General features: G+C 39.0%; 2 protein-coding genes across 4 annotated transcripts in view; both read left to right on the plus strand.

Annotated features, from left to right (window-relative positions):
- The window catches only part of PDZD8 (PDZ domain containing 8), an 86,734-nt gene that overhangs the window by 12,303 nt on the left and 56,856 nt on the right, over positions 1 to 17,575 (plus strand). The window contains exons 2-3 of one of the 3 annotated variants that reach the window (XM_028164239.2): positions 15,459 to 15,552; positions 15,691 to 15,789. The exons of 1 other annotated variant lie outside the window; for it this stretch is intronic. In XM_028164239.2, the coding sequence (XP_028020040.2) occupies positions 15,459 to 15,552; positions 15,691 to 15,696 (100 nt within the window). In that variant the 3' untranslated portion in view covers positions 15,697 to 15,789. Of the gene's footprint in view, positions 1 to 15,458; positions 15,553 to 15,690; positions 15,817 to 17,575 lie in introns of those variants that run through there. One more of the 3 variants, XM_007173165.2, reaches the window with a different exon arrangement.
- On the plus strand, positions 3,453 to 5,194 carry LOC103001266 (gamma-aminobutyric acid receptor subunit alpha-5-like). Its single transcript, XM_057530826.1, is given in 2 exon segments — positions 3,453 to 3,798; positions 3,801 to 5,194. Coding segments are annotated over 2 exon segments (1,386 nt in total). The 3' UTR covers positions 4,841 to 5,194.

Consider the following 17,575-nt stretch of genomic DNA (forward strand, 5'->3'; position numbering starts at 1 on the left):
CCCTATTGCCTCACTTTTCTGAGTCAGCTTTAATGAATATTAAATACATACATTATTTTTTGTTGCTTTATAGTGTTGCTTGTACATCTTGGTGTTGTAAGGAGCACAGGGCTGGGCGGATGTGTTGCAGTTTTGACTGTACCATTTACTATGTGATCACAGAAAGCTATTACTTGAACTTCCTCATCCTTAGTTTTTTCACATGTAAAATAAGACTTATAATGCTGTACATTGTTATGAGTTATGAGAATCAAGGATGTCTATGAAATTATTATGTAATTTTTAAATGTGCTAGAGTCGTATAAAGTGGTAATTTTTATATTCCTTTATTCCAAGGCATGTATTGGAAAGCTGGTAGAGAGGAATAGAAGGAATTGGGATTTGAGGACAATTCTCATTGTTCTGCCCTTTTTGTAGCTTTGTGAAAGCTGAGAGTTTCAATTTAATTGATCATAGGCTACGGTAAGAGACCTTCACATTGTAGGTTGTGATGAACATAAAAAGATAGGTGATTTTTTAGACATGGTCAAGAGAATTACTTTGGTTCCCTGAGCCACTCATCTCATTTGATACTTTATCTCTCTCCTGCATAGGAGATCAGTTAACATTGACTCATCTTTGAGTCACCAGCTATTGAGTTCTGTTATGAGGGACTTACAGCCTCTATTATCACTCCTGTTCGACGTATATATAAAACCGCTTCAGAAAATTTTGAAGCATTTTAGATCTTGATCCGTCTGTGCAGAATTAGGAGTTTAGATAAAAGTGAACCTTTCATATTAGGTAGACGGTGTATGGATGAGCAGGTGGGAAAAGTTTCTTTGTAACAGTATTTGTTATCCTTGTTTGTTTTAGTTTCATTACCACTTAGGAGTACTTTTTTCTCCCTAGGAGTACAGAAATTAAAATCATTTTCCCAAGTATGAACTTTGTCAGCCTAGTGCACACCAAGGAATTCCATAAATAGAACAATTCTGCATGGGTTTCTCCTTAAGTCAGTTTCTTAATATATTCAGTTTAATATAAGCCTTAGTTAAAAAGTTTAATGACACGGAGGTATAAAGGTGATACCTAAGGTAGGAAAGCGCACTGGCTATTATTAACTTGTTTCCTTGCACTTGCAAGTTTATATCCTCACAAAGGACAACTAGTATAGTGACTGAAGTCATGGCCATGGGAAATCTGAAGTCCAAGGAAGACAAACAGCTATAACCTTGAACATCATACGTGGCGAATGCTGAGTCCTGATATGGTTCCTTGTGGAAGGGAAGAAGTTTGCTGTCTGACATGTCTCTAGGAGACCAGCCTTCAAATAAATAAATAGAAAGTTTGATAGGAAATATTTCCAGAGCACTTCACTGTGCCAGATGCTTTATGTGAACTTTCTCATCTAATCCTTACAGTAACCCTAACATAGGTGCTAATTATTATCCTACTTTTACAGATGAAGAGACTGAGGCTTTCAAAGTTGAAATAGCTTGCCCAAGGTCTCAAAGCTAATAAGTGTTGGACCTAAAATTCAAAACAAAGCCCTAACTAAAACCTGTGTCCTTAACACTGCTTTAAACTACCATGTCACAAAGAAGCTGAGAAGTGAGGGATGCTAAGTGCTTTACATTATTTCATGTAATTCTTATAACAGCACTGTGAGATTGGTGTAATTATTATCCTCCTTCTGCATATGAGGAAACTGAGGCTTAAAGGCAAGAGTTTGCTCAGGGTCATATTGCTACGAAGCAGCAGAATGGGATCCCAAGCCAAGCTGTCTGGCTACAGAGTCTGCTCTTACCACAGTTCTGTACTACCTGCCATATATGTTTCCTCTCCTCAGGCAACTCCCTATTTAGTTGGGAGGAGTGGGAGGTGTGGGAGAACTACAGAGAGACAGACATGTAAATGGGGTGGTTAGTGGCATAACAGAAGTGTGTATAAAGTGCTTTTAGAACACAGATGGGGAAGCAATGACCAGATGGTGGGGGGTAGGGGTGCTGGTTAGAGAGGAGGTGACTCTGCAGGAGAACTTGAATAGTGATAAGGAGCTTACCATGTGAGGCTAGTTATGGGATCAGAGTGATTAGCAGGCAGACACGTCTCTCAGGAGAAACAATGTGGCTGTGTTAACCTTGCTAAGTGTGGAGGGGCTTGCTGTATGAATTGTCTTTTTAATGTAATATCAGTTGAATTGTCTACGTCAAATAGATTTGAAATTTAGGTTCATGGTTTACGAATATAGAAAATTAAGAATGTTTCGAACTGTTTGTACTTTGTTTTCTTTCTAGTTACGTGTAGTTTTGTATTACTGTGCCATACTTGGCATAATAATGTGCACCATACAAGTTACGGCTCATAGAGGTTTGTGATGATATTTAAATACAGCAGAAGAACTCATTATTTAAAGGACCACTGAGGTGCCTCTGAAGAACGTTAATGAAGACACATTCCGAAACGATCACCACTGATTTATCTAGTTTATGTATTTGGTTTAGGAGATTTGGGAGCACACTTAACGTTTCCTAGTTCCTAATGTGAGAGAGTCAAGACTGTCAGACTGAAAGGCAAAAACCACACAGAATTCCCAATTGCCTAATTTATATCTACTTGCTCTACTCTCTTCCTTAGGCAGGATGTAGTGCCACTTGTATTCCTCACCCTGAAATAAGACAGTAGTCTCTGAGTGCCTGACTTTGATTGGTCTCTCTATTCTTGAATACAGTAAACATATTTGTTGAAGGGATGAGATGACATTTGAGCTGATTGTTAAGGGATAGTGTAGCTTTAGACATAGGAAGATGTGATGGAAGTTCAGTGTAGGTAGGAGAAATAGCAAAGGAACAGAATCAGGACACTGTATGATATCTTTAGGGATTCAGTAAGGAAGCCAGTTTGATGAGACTCAAGCACAGAGAAGGAAGAAAACCAGGATTTGTGTACCTGTTACATGCTGGGAATTCTACGAGGTGCTTCACATGTATGAACTCCCTAAATCTTTGTAATAATCCTGTGAGGTAGCGTTTTATTAAAGAAAATAAAAGACACAGACTTTTGTTTTCGGTTAAGAAAATAGTCTTTTGGCGGGGGGGTCTGCCAGGGCAGAGCGCGGCCTCGGTTGCGGTTGCGGAGCGGAGCCGCAGGGCGGCGGCGGGATCGCGGGGGGGCACCGGAGCCTTTCTGCCTGGGAGGACTGGGGAAGTTCACGCTGGCAGCATGGGGCGGTGACTCTGCACTGGCCTTCCGCTCCTGCCAGCTGGTTGAGAGCAGGCGGAGGAGGAGGAGGATGCACCCTCGCCGACGGCTTGCCTTCCTGGGCTGGCGCGCAGGCACCTTGCAGAACAAGGAGTAGCTTGCGGACTTTGAACGCGTGGCAAATATTTCAGAAAGCTTCAAGATCAAGGTGGAGAAAGGAACAGTTATTCTTCCAAATTCATCTGCTTCAGCTATTATTCTTATTGGGAATGGACAATGGAATGTTCTCTAGCTTTATCATGATCAAAAACCTCCTTCTGTTTTGTATTTCCATGAACTTAGCCAGTCACTTTGGCTTTTCACAAATGCCAACCAGTTCTGTAAAAGATGAAACCAATGACAACATCAAAATATTCACCAGGGTCTTGGATGGGCTCCTGGATGGCTACAACAGACTGAGGCCTGGGCTCGGAGAGCATATCACTCAGGTGAGAACGGACATCTACGTCACCAGCTTCGGCCCAGTGTCTGACACGGAAATGGAATGCACCATAGACGTGTTTTTCTGACAAAGCTGGAAAGACGAAAGGCTTCGGTTTGAAGGTCTCATGCAGCGCCGCCTCTCAACAGCCTCCTTGCCAGCAAAATCTGGACTCCAGACACCTTCTTCCACAATGGGAAGAAGTCCATCGCCCACAACATGACCACGCCCAACCAGCTCCTGAGGCTGGAGGATGATGCCACCCTGCTGTACACCATGTGCTTGACCATCTCGGCAGAGTGCCCAATGCAACTTGAAGACTTCCCGATGGATGCCCATGCCTGCCCTTTGAAATTTGGCAGCTATGCATATCCTAATTCCAAAGTTGTCTATGTCTGGACCAACGGCACAACCAAGTCGGTGGTGGTGGCAGAAGATGGCTCCAGGCTGAACCAATACCACCTGATGGGGCAGACAGTGGGCACAGAGAAGAACATCAGCACCAGCAAAGGTGAATACACAATCATGACGGCTCATTTCCATCTGAAGAGGAAGATCGGGTACTTTGTCATCCAGACCTATCTCCCCTGCATAATGACTGTGATCTTGTCGCAAGTGTCCTTTTGGCTGAACCGAGAATCATTCCCAGCCAGGACAGTGTTTGGGTTGACCACGGTGCTGACCATGACAACCCTCAGCATCAGTGCCCAGAACTCTCTGCCTAAAGTAGCTTATGCGACGGCCATGGACTGGTTCATAGCCGTGTGCTACGCTTTTGTGTTCTCTGCGCTGATCGAGTTTGCCACTGTCAACTATTTCACAAAGAGAGGCTGGGCCTGGGATGGCAAAAAAGCCTTGGAAGCAGCCAAGATCAAGAAAAAGGAGTGTGAACTTACACTAAATAAATCAACAAATGCTTATACTACTGGGAAGATGACCCAGCCCCAAAACATCGCAAAGGAGCAGGCCCCTGCAGGGACCTCAAATGCCTCTTCAGCCTCAGTAAAACCTGAAGACAAGACTTCTGAAAACAAAAAGACTTACAACAGCATCAGCAAGATCGACAAAATGTCCCGAATTATATTCCCAGTCCTGTTTGGCACTTTCAACCTAGTTTACTGGGCAACATATTTGAATAGGGAGCCAGTGATTAAAGGGGCTACCTCTCCAAAATGAGCTGCCATGCTCCCAAACTCCAAGACAGCCATACGTTCAGTGACGGGCACCAAGGAGAGGTTGAGCTTGGGAGACCTCCCTTATTTGGGCACTATCTTTCAGGAAATTTTTGCATGTTTAATAATATGTACAAATAATATTGCCTTGATGTTTCTATATATAATGTCAGATGTTTCAAAGATGTCACATTGATAAATCAAGCCACTTTCTAGAAAAACAGGAGACAATGGCTCTGACACTCAGATGCTCAGTATCTTACATGGATAGTTTACAAACAAGTATATTTTTAACTGTTCCAAGTGTTACCTAACAATGTTTTTTATACTTTGAATGTCATTTCATACAAATTTTCCCAGCAAATAAATATTTTAGGAAATACTCAATGATTATTACTTGACCAACTCTCGCAAGAAACAAATTTCACAAAGAGCACATTTTTCATTGAAAAAGAAACTGTGGGCATTTATGTACAAAACTAATTACCTTTGATAATTCTTACTGTTCTGAAATTAAAAGTACTGCATGATCTTATGTTAAGAAATAGAATAAACAAATATTTATGCAGACATTTAATAACAGAAATATATGGTATGTTAGATTAACAGATACAATGTTTCCCCAAGGAAAAATTTAACTGCTTAAAAAATATTTTTGGGGGGGGGGTGGGAATGAAACTTACTTCTCTCCCTCCGACTCCCCCCACTAACTGAACAATGACCAAGAAAGAAAAGATTTTAAAACAAAAAGTAGTGTGATGACAGTCTTGGCATTTGGCCTGAACATCCACTGTCTGAAACACTGACCATACCTCACTGCAGCCAGTGTGTAGTGCTTCAGTGGTAAGAAATTGTAAATGAGTTATTTTCCATTTTATTTCATGATTGACTTATTGCTCTGTTAGGTTTTGTATATGAACCTTAAATGTTCATTAAAAAATAAAAAATAAAAATAAATACAGGAAAATAGTCTTTTTTAAGAAGAGGAAACACAATTTTAGAAGTCATAAAATTCTAAGTAATCGTTGAAAACCTGAACCAAGCCAGTGGGGAACACAGAAGAAAAGTAGAAGACATATTTTAGCAATATGAAGTTGGGGAAATGGAGGTGGAACTGGTTGGTTGTGAGAAAGGGGGAAGTAAAAGGTAACTTCAGGTTTCTTAGAGTATATGAAATCAGTGGTGCCAGTAAAACAGGAGAGGAGAAGCAAGTTGGAAGAAAAGGTGTTCTGTTTACTTTTAAGCATAAATATATGGAATTTATAGAAGCAGTGAGAGCAAATGATGTTGCTAAGGAAAATATAGAAGAGAAAGGAAACAGGAAGAGAGAACCCAAGTTGTTTTAGTATACACAACAAACTTCTTCTAATTCTCCATTATGGGAAATTTCAAACTTACTCGAAAGTTAAGAATTCAGTGAACCCCCATTACATGTAGCCAGACAATCATTAACTTGTGGCCACTTATGATCATCTGTATCTTCCCACGCTCCCCTCCCTTGATTATTCTGAAACAAATCTCTAGGAGTTGGGACCATAATCTATGTTTGTTTGTATGATTCTAAATTTTGTGTTGTTGTTTTTTTAATTTATTTTTTGGCTGTGTTGGGTCTTCGCTTCTGTGCAAGGGCTTTCCCCAGTTGCGGCAAGCGGGGGCCACTCTTCATCGCGGTGCGTGGGCCTCTCACCGTTGCGGCCTCTCCCGTTGCGGAGCACAGGCTCCAGATGCACAGGCTCAGCAGCTGTGGCTCACGGGCCCAGCCGCTCCGCAGCATGTGGGATCTTCCCAGACAGGGCCCGAACCCGTGTCGCCTGCACTGGCAGGCAGACTCCCAACCACTGTGCCACCAGGGAAGCCCTAAATTTTGTGTTCTTTATACAACACCTTCCCTCCTTGACGAAGCCTCATCCAACCTCTACCTGAATATTTTTAGAGATAGAAGGCATGCAGTGCATTGAGACAGTTGTGTCCTTTTTGACTGGCTCTAATTGTTAGAAAGTTTTCCCTTTTATTGAGTTGAAAACTCTAGCAGATTTATTATTTTGGCAAGGACACAAGAACCCATGCTGAAGTTAAGAGTAGATTTAGACTGCAGAATATTTTTATATTGGGTTTGTAGTAAACCCTTTTTCTCTAAAGATCACAGTGTTTGCAAACGGTTTTACTGCTGCCATGTGATGGAGATGTCACCAGCTGGCATTCAGGGTGCTTATAGAACAGTCTTGAAGAAACATCTTGGAGCAAAAACATATTTTAGATGTTAAAAAAGAGTATCTCAGATCCACATATGAGAAGAAGGCTTGGCGTCTCTTGTAGGTGTAAAATTTTAAATATGTATTTTTAAAATGTTATCAGAGTAACACATATTTTTAAATTAAACATGTTTTTTCTTTTAAACTTTTACTAAAGTGTAACTCACTGCTTAAAAAGTACACTAACTGTAAAAATTTAGTTCAATGAATTTTTACAAAATGAACAAAACAGCATTCAGAACAAGGAATAGAATTATTACCAGCAACCAGAAAGTCCCTCATATGCTACGCTACCTTCCCTGCTCTGCCTAAGAGTAACTACTATCCCGACTTCTTACCACCATTGCCCTGGGTGCAGGGCAGGGAGGTGCCTGTTTCTTAACTGTACATAAATTGAGCCATAGTGTTTACACTCATCGTTTTTCTAGTTTCTTTGACTCAACAGTATGTTTGTGAGATTAATTCATGTTATTGTGTATTGATGTAGTTTGTTTATTATATTTGCTGTGGCGTCTTCCACATGTACCTCAATTTATCCCTTCTATTGTTGATGGACAGTTGGATATTGCTGTTATGAATATTCTTATACATATTTTTTGGTGAACATTTATGCATATTTCTATTGGATATCTAGGATTGCTGGGTCATAGGTTAAGCATCTATCCCTGTGTAGCAGATAATTGCCACACAGTTTTCAAAGTAGTTACGGCACACTAGCAGTTTCACATCATTTTCAACATTTGATATTGTCTGTCTTTTCATTTGAGTTAATGTACATAATTTAAAAATCAAATATAGGGCTTCCCTGGTGGCGCAGTGGTTGAGAATCTGCCTGCTAATGCAGGGGACACGGGTTCGAGCCCTGGTCTGGGAAGATCCCACATGCCACGGAGCAGCTGGGCCCGTGAGCCACAATTGCTGAGCCTGCGCGTCTGGAGCCTGTGCCCCGCGACGGGAGGGGCCGCGATAGAGAAAGGCCCGCGCACAGCGATGAAGAGCGGTCCCCGCACCGCGATGAAGAGTGGCCCCCGCTTGCCGCAACTGGAGAAAGCCCTCGCACGAACCGAAGACCCAACACAGCCAAAAATAAATAAATAAATAAATAAATAAATAAATAAGAAAATCCTTTAAAAAAAAAAAAAAAATCAAATATAACAGAAGGACTTAGAATTAAAATCAACAATTACTTCCCTAAACCCTCTACTTTCCTCCCCTAGGTCACACTCTTCAGAAGCAACCATAAGTACTATTTCTATTTTTAACAACTTTTAAGAGGCAGTGATTAATAACACAGGTTTTGAAGCCAGGCTGCTTAGATTCTTTTCTTGGCTTCACTACTTATTAACTGTGTAACCTTGAACAAGTTATTTAACCTGTGTCTCAATTTCCTCATCTACAAAATGGAGATTAATTATAGTACCTATCTCACAGAATTGTGAGAATTAATAAATATAATGACTTTTATTATGTGGTAAGTACTCAGTAAATGTTAGCTATAGTAATTATGATGTTGCCTATATTTTGCTCTACAAAGTCATACAGCTGTCTTGATTCAGCGACTTTAGATATTTTCTATTGATTGACTTCCTGCTAAGATAGATGAAGATTTAGCTAAGTGATATCCTCTCTCACCTTCCCTTCTGTCTTTTCCCAATCTAGTTATGTCACTATTTTCAATTCATTCATTGAACTACATCCTTATTTATATATAATAACATTTATGTTCTGTTCAGACTTAAATCTTCCTTGATTGAAATATTTATGTTATTGTTACGTCTATACAATTTTTTTTATTGCAGAGCTGCCTAATATGCAAGTTTATGCTTCCTTTTCTATATTCCAGTTTCAAAATCTTTATGCCATTAAAGCACTATGTTCCTAGAGTCAAGTTTGAATTCTTTTTTATTCTCTTACCAAGTTGCCTTAACCAAATCTTCAAGCTTTAATTGAAAACATGAACCTCTTCCTTCTCATGTCTTCTGCCTCTTCTATTCATTCCCTATTTCCTGGAGATCTCCTTCATGGGGAAGGGGGAATCATGGGGAAATGATTTGCAACCGTGCCTCACCATGTTATTGTGAGTGAGGATCAAGCACAGTAATATACGTGAAACCATGACCATCCTTGTCAGATAACTTCAGACCAGGTTTAGAGCAGGTATTCCAGCAGAAAACAGATCGGTAGTCAAATCAGCCTCAGGAACTATAGACGAGGCTCCAGAGTTATATTTGAGTTTTTTTATGGACAAATTGTGTCCCCCAAAATGTTGAAGCCCTAACCCTCAGTGTAAATGTATTTGAGGTTATAAGACCTTTAAGGAGGTAATTTAAGTTAAATGAGGTCATAAGGATGGAGCTCTAATCCAATAGGACTGGTGCCCTTAAAAGAAAAGGAAGAGATACCAGGAGTATGTGTGCAGAGAAAAAAGTCGTGAGAGGCTACAGCAAGAAGGTGGCTGTCTGTAAGCAAGGAGAGAGGTTTTACCAGAAACCAGCCCTCTTGGCACCTTGATCTTAGACTTCCACTATGAGAAAATAAGTTTCTGTTTTTTAAGCCACCCAGTCTGTGATATTCTGTTGTGGCAGTGCTAGGAAACTAATATAGGTTCCAGTTTTGGCTCCAGTGCATAGTGTTTGGGAGACCTCTAGGACTGTTTCCTTATGTACAGTGTGCTAATGCCTGGTTTGGGGGGATTAAGTGAGCAAATAAATGCTTTATACAGTCAGTACCTGGTATGGTAGCCATTCAACAAATCTGTGTTTTTCATAAGCCTTAAAAGGGGCTTTAAGTTATTTTAATGGAGCTGTGTCATTTATGGTTTTATTTCTTTAATCAGATAATTCTAACTAAACATTTACATACCAAAGCAATGACAAGAGCAATTATCTCCGGGTAACTGGGTTAAGTTTTTTTTTAAGTAGCTTTATTGAGATATAATTCATACTCCATATAATTCACCTATTTAAACCTACAATTCAGCGGTTTTTAGTACATTCACAGATATATTACAACTATCACCACAGTCATTTTAGAACATTTTTATCACCTCAAAAACAAAACCCCATACCCTCAACCCACCATCTTCCTAGCCCACCTACCACCCCCAACCCTAAGCAACCACTGATTACTTTCTGTCTCTATAGATTTCTCTATTCTGGATTTTCATAAGAATGAAATCACATAATTTGTGGCTTTGGGGCTTACTAGCTACCTACCTCTATTTGAATATTTTTTCTGCTCTTCTCTCTCTTCTCCCCTCCCCTCCTGCTGGCACTCCCTTTATGTGTATGTTAGTATACTTAATGTTATCATTTCTCTAAGGCTCAGTTTATTTTTCTTCATTTTTTTTCCTCTGTTCTTTGGCTTACATAACCTCTGTTGCTCTGTCTTTGAATTCACTACTTTTTTTTTTCTTCTGACAGTTCATATGTACTATTCAGAACCCTTTTGGTGAACTTCAAAATTGCATTGTACTTTTTTTTTAAATTTTATTTATTTTTTGGCCACTTTGGGTCTTTGTTGCTGCACGCGGGCTTTCTCTAATTGTGGTGAGCGGGGGCTACTCTTCGTTGTGGTGCACAGGCTCCTCATTGCGGTGGCTTCTCCTGTTGCAGAGCACGGGCTCTAGGCGTGCAGGCTTCAGTAGTTGTGGTGCACGGGCTCAGTAGTTGTGGCACACGGACTTAGTTGCTCCATGGCATGTGGGATCTTCCCAGATCAGGGATTGAACCTGTGTCCCCTGCATTGGCAGGTGGATTCTTAACCACTGCGCCCCAGGGAAGTCCCTATTGTATTTTTCAACTCGAGAATTTCCACTTGTTTTTTTAAAAAATTATTCTTATATCTATTGATATTATATATTTGATGTGACATTGTCATAATACCTCCCTTTACTTCTTTAATCATGCTTTAAAAATTTTTTTGTGAACATATTTGTAAGGGCTATTTTGAAGTCTTTTTCTGTTAAGTCCAATACCTGGTCACTTTAACTGGCAGTTTGTGTTGACTGCTTTCTTTCTGCTTTATGGATCATGCTTTCCTGTTTCTTTATATGCCTCATAATTTTTGTTGGAAACCAAATATTTTAGATAATATATTGTAGTAACTCTGGATACTGGTCCCCCTCTCCCAGGATTTATTATTTATTTATTTGTGTTTTAGTGATTTGCCTGGATTAATTTAGTGGAGTGTTAAGTCTCTGACATTGTGCCTTTTGTTTTCAACAATGCCCTGGGACATTGTTCTACACACAAATCCAATCAAAGTGTGGGAAGAGTTTAGGAGCTGTTTTATGTCCTGCCTTTCCCTCTCCTTCTCCCTCAGCAAAATCTTTGAGCCAGGGCTCTGGAGCTAGGGTTGGGGACAATGGCAAGCTTCTCTGTGAGTGAAACCCCCACTCTAGCTGTTGGACACTAGATGGAGGTGGGATGAGGGGTGGTAGCAGCCTGAGGTTCTCTTGGCTTGCCTCTCTTGGCATAGAACCACTGTTTCATGAGCCAGGGCAAGGACAATCAAGGCCTCAGTATTCTTAGTGTGCTATGCCCAAGGTAGAGTCTCTGTTTCTCAAGTGGGAACTCGGTCAAAGAAAGGCGCTCCCAACTTCTTGACCATTCTTTCCCGGAACTTAGCCTAGTAATAGGTGGTCGAGGGCCAGATGAGAAACACTGATGCCCTGCTCTTAACCAGGAAGAAAGCCCTCTGACAGGGTGCTGGGGAAGTGAGGCAGCCTGTATTCTTCGCTTCAGCAGTCCAGAGTGGAATCTCTTCCCTGCTGAGCAATCTTGGCTCCAACACCACAGACTCTCACCTTTCTTACCATATTTCTATAGGTTTTCTTGAATGGAAGTTTCTTTGTTTGCCCTTAGGACCATTTCCAGAGGCTTTAATATTTGTTTTAATAATTTCACCAGCTTCACTGGGAGCAGGTCAATGGAGTGTCTCATGCTGTTATTATAAAAGTCCATCTTCCCAGGTTGGTTTTTAAAGTTTTCTACAAGAGGAAGTACAGATAGCTTGTAAAAGAAGGTTTGAGTGAGGGGAAAAGAAAGGGAACTTGAGTGAGAAAACAATGACATTTTTAAGTTGATAGGTTCACAGGAGATATAGGCTAATGAAGGAAGGATTTTGTGGTATGATGGGAAGATAAAAGGAAGGCATACAAGTAGCCTACTTCATTGTTTGGATTCCTTTATGAGTTTGGGCTATTTAAAGACTTGGACTAAAAGTTTTGAAAACCAAGTGTTCTTTGTGAATGTTTGGTTTCTGTTTAGTAGCTTGAACAAATAACTTTTGTTTTGTTTTATTGATGTGTAGTTGATTTACAATGTTGTGTTAATTACTGCTGTACAGCAGAGTGACTCAGTTATACGCATAGACATTCTTTTCCATTATGGTTTATCACAGGATATTGAATATAGTTCCCTGTGCTATACAGGAAGACCTTGTTGTTTATCCATTCTATATATAAAAACTTACATCTGCTAACCCCAACCTCCAACTCCATACCTCCCCCAACCCTCTCCCCCTTGACAACCACCAGTCTGTTCTCTATGTCCGTGGTTCTGTTTCTGTTTCATAGATAGGTTCATTTGTGTCATATTTTAGATTCCACATATAAGTTATATCATATGGTATCTGTCTTTCTCTTTCTGACTTACTTCAGTTAGTATGATAATTTCTAGTTGCATCCATGTTGCTGCAAATGGCATTATTTTGTTCTTTTTTATGGCTGAGTAATATTCCATTGTATATATTTAGCACATCTTCTTTATCCATTCATCTGTCAATGGACATTTATGTTGTTTCCGTGTCTTGGCTATTGTGAATAGTGCTACTGTGAACATAAGGATGCATGTATTTTTTTGAATTATAGTTTTGTCTGGATATATGCCCAGGAGTGGGATTGCTGGATCATATGGTAATTCTATTTTTAGTTTTCTGAGGAACCTCCATACTGTTTCCCACAGTGGCTGCACCAACTTACATTCCCATCAACAGGGTAGGAGGGTTCCCTTTTCTCCACAGCCTCCCCCAGCATTTGTTACTTGTAGACTTTTTAATGATGGTCATTCTGACCAGTGTGAGGTGGTACCTAATTGTAATTTTGATTTACATTTCTCTAATAATTAGCAGTGTTGAGCATCTTTTCATATGCCTATTGGCCATCTGTATTTCTTCTTTGGAGAAATGTCTCTTTAGAACTTTTGCCCATTTTTCGATTGGGTTGTTTTTGTTGTTGTTGTTGAGTTGTATGAGCTATTTGTAAATTTTGGAAATTAAGCCCTTGTCGGTCGCATCGTTGCAAATGTTTTCTTCCATTCTATAGGTTGTCTTTTTGTTTTGTTTATGGTTTCCTTTGCTGTGCAAAAGTTTGTAAGTTTGGTTAGGTCCCATTTGTTTATTTTCATTTTTATTTCTATTGCCTTGGAAGACTGACCTATGAAAACATTGGTACGATTTATGTCGGAGAATGTTTTGCCTATGTTCTCTTCTAGGAGTTTTATGGTCTCATGTCTTATGTTTAAGTCTTTAAGCCATTTTGAGTTTATTTTTGTGTATGGTGAGAGGGTGTTGAACAAGTAGCTCTATCCCACTGCTTAGTGTGTTATTTTAAAATGGAATACATTTTTTCTGATTTTAGTTTATTTTTGTGCATAAATCCTTTTAGCAAACCCCCTAGAAGCATTAATACACCCAAATTAGACTTTACTACTTATAACATTGAAGTCACACACTTGTGAGAAAATTTTTAATCAAATTTTAGCTTTATACTTGACAAGAAAAGTTGATTCATAGAGCAGCTGTGATTTAGCAAACTTGGATTATTATATTCAAAGTTGCTAGTGTATGTAGTGCTTTTTGTGATTTTTTTTAATAGAGTGACAGTTATATGTTCTTCAGGAGCCATAAGGCTTGTTTATTAAAAACACTCAGCTACAACATCGTATTAACATGATAAATGTAGTTTCCTTTTTTCCTCTCAAAAATTTGGTGCCAGTCTGTCTGAATCAAATGATTTCAATGGAAATTAGGAAACTAAAGGGGCTTTCTGTTTTCCATCTGTTTCCAGAAGCAAGAGAAAAGCACTGAGCATTGTCTGTATACCTCCTTATCTTTCCCTAAGAATTTTTTCTTTAATCCTGTTCATTGGGAAACTGTAAAATAGTATATCTCCCTCTCTATCAGTATCTTTCAGTATAAATTGTTGTGGGCTATTCATATTTTCTAAATGTTTGTTTCATTTTTTATGTTGGATTTTTATAAATCAGATCAATACATACTTCAGTCCTGATAGTGTGTGTGAGGGGTAAAGATAATTGTGAAACCAGGTCACATTTGAGATTTCAAGGCATAAGTGCCCAGCAATTTAAATGACTGCAAGATAAAGAAGAGTGAAAGCAGTGCGTGTGGTCTGCTGTGATGTAGGACCTAAAGCTGACTATAGAAAGTGTTTAGGGTTTGGGTAGACTTTGAGGAATAGTGAAAACCTCCAGTTGGTACAAAAGGCTTGAAAGCAGGAATATGCATGGCATCTTCTGGGTACATGAGGTGACTACACTTCCTAGATTGGAAGGTTTCTAATAAGGAAAAATACCATTGGAAAGATTAATTGTGGTAGACCTTGAATATGAAACCAGGAACTCTTGACTATCTTTTATACTGTGTGTGGTTAGTGAGAAGGCATTAAAGCTTTTGAGCAGACAAATGTCATGTCTAGTGACAGCGTGTAGGGTTAGTTGAAAACTATAGGCCCTCAAGCCCGATTTTCTCATTTTCTTTGTCCTTTGCTTTAATGGAGGAGTATGAATTATGTTTCAAATTAAAGTTTTTAAAACTTAGTTTATAACTCACCACAAGCTTCTGCATAAAACCCAAGAGTATTAACAGTGAGCACATAAAGACCTGAATAATTCATAGGTAACTGAAGTGTTACGTAGTCAACTTGTCAAACTAGCTTGAATTCTGGTTATGCCACTCACTGTGTAATGTTGAACAAATTCTTTAACCTTTCTAACCCTCACTCTTTTCATCTGGAGAGGGAAGCTAATCATATTGCCCACTCAGGATTTTGAGCATTGAATAAGATACAAAGCATGTAAAGCTCTTAGCACACTGCCTGGCAAATAGTAAACATCTCTGATAAATACCTTTGCTGCTGTTAATTGTTGTTGTTGTTGTTATTATTATTTATCATTATCTAGTACTAATTGCTATCCAATTTTATTGTTTCCATGGAACATTGCATTCTGAATTTTGATCTTTTACTGTAGGAACACTCTTCCCATCGGGTCCAGAAAGAATCTCTCTCCTGTCCCACCCAAGTTTCAGGGCCCACTGGTGGCTTCTAGATTTTCTTTTCCTTTGTTCTAGGTGTCCTGCCTTGTCAATGAGGGCATGCCAAAAAACCAGGAAGTCTGGGTGCCACCAAGAAAGCACTATTTGCTGCCAGTTATGGGGGCGTGTGGTAAGCTGTGGTTTTATAGGGCACATGCAGTATTAGATGTTTGTTCTGTGTTGTTTTCCTACAGGTAGGTTTTGTTATTACGCTTTAAAGTGTGGTGTTTATTATTCAGAAATTTAGACTTATCTTTACTTTTGTCAGGTTTAAGCCGTTTTTCCCATTCCAAACCTTGCAAGGATTCGAAGAAGATGATGAAGAGCATATCCATATACAACAATGGGCACTTACTGAAGGCCGCCTTAAAGTTACATTGTTAGAATGTAGCAGGTATGTTCTTTGTTTTGTCATTACTACATTATAGGAAAGAAAGTACACTGAAAATGTACTTGAGCAGTATTTGTGTTTATTCCCCACTGTGTTAATTTATATTGTATTATCTGTAAATTCTTTAATTGTAAATTTCATAAAAGTAGTCCTTTCCAACTCATAAAAAATACAAACTATATTTTAGAAAGCATTCTAATGGCGGGGGTGATCATTTATCCTGCAGTAATTTCCAAACTTTTTAGATACATAATGCTCTGTTGGCATATTTCTTACTACCTATTAGAAAGCTGTTCATAGCATAACAGTTTTGAGAACTGTTTTTGATAATTGGAAATACCCTGGAAAGTTGCAAAACCAGACTTGTGAACTCCTGTGATTCTTAAAATTTTAGAGCTGGAAGGGAATCTCAGAAATAATCTTGCCCAGCCTCTTTATTTTCCAGCCCCATAGTCTAAGCTGTGTTCATACTTTGCTTGAACTACTTATTACATTAGCCTCCTTACTTATCTCCTAACACTGGTTACCATTATGACAACCAGAATGAGCTTTTCAAAATGCATATCTGATTGTCACTTTCCTACTTAAAATTCTCTAATGGCTTCCCCATTCCTCTTAGAAGATAGACCCAAATCTTTTTCATGGCTTGCATGGCCCTCTTTACCTCTCTAGTTTCTTTCTCCACCCAGCCCCTCACTCACAGTGCTTCAACCACATAGGCCTTCCTAAGAGAAGAGGTTGGCAAACTTTTTCTCTAAAGGGCCAGATAGTAAATATTTTAGGCTTTGTGATTCACAAAGTTTCTGTTGCAACTACTCAACTCTGCCTTGTAGTGTGAAAGCAGTCATAGATAGACAACAGGTAAATGAATGGACATGGCATGGCTGTGTGCCCATAACACTTTATTATATGAATTTTATAATTTTTATGTGTCATGAAGTTCTTTTGATTTGTTTTTTTCAGCCATTTAAAAATGTGAAAACCATTGGTAGCCCACAGGCCATATAAAAACAAGCAGTGGACTGGATTTGGCCCATGGACCATAGTTTGCCATTCCCTGCCTTAGATATTTTAACGTACCAAGCTCCTGTGTTGACTATCCACTATTTTCCTGGCTGAAGGCCCTACCCCATCTTCTGTTCCTTGAGACTAGCCTTTCTTGCTTCACCTTAAAAGCTGCCTCCTTACTGTATCTCCTGATCATTCCAACTACAAATATACTATCCTTATGCTACATTTCTGTGACCACTTATTTGATGCTTAATCACTCTATTTTTATTTTCAGCCCATAATAAAAAATAAGTGCTTGAGTCCAGAGGTTTTATTTTATACCAAATATATCTGTATCCTTGCTAATAGGTTAATTTTGAGTATACTAATAATATGCTAAATTTTTTTAAAAAATTCTTAAAATTCTTAAGGTGAATCAATATTGTGTACGATTATGTCAGAAAGTCTAGTTTAAAGGGAATTCTTTTATCAAAGAAAGACTGAATATGCTGTAAATTTTGTAAAAGGGACTGCAATGTACAGTAAAATGATATATACAATAAAAATACGGCTCTACGTAAGTCTGAATTTGAAGTAGCTAAGCCAATATGCTATGGTAAGCATAAGTATTAAATATCTAATTATAATTTGGGCTTGTCATATTATCATTTGGAAGGATGTTTTTCAAGTGGCCTGTGTCTGAGGAAATTTTGGACTGATACTTTCTTTCAGTGAATTTTCTTATAGATTCACAGGCATCAAATTCATACCA

Source organism: Balaenoptera acutorostrata, chromosome 16, assembly GCF_949987535.1.
Source record: "Balaenoptera acutorostrata chromosome 16, mBalAcu1.1, whole genome shotgun sequence".
Lineage (NCBI taxonomy): Eukaryota > Metazoa > Chordata > Mammalia > Artiodactyla > Balaenopteridae > Balaenoptera > Balaenoptera acutorostrata.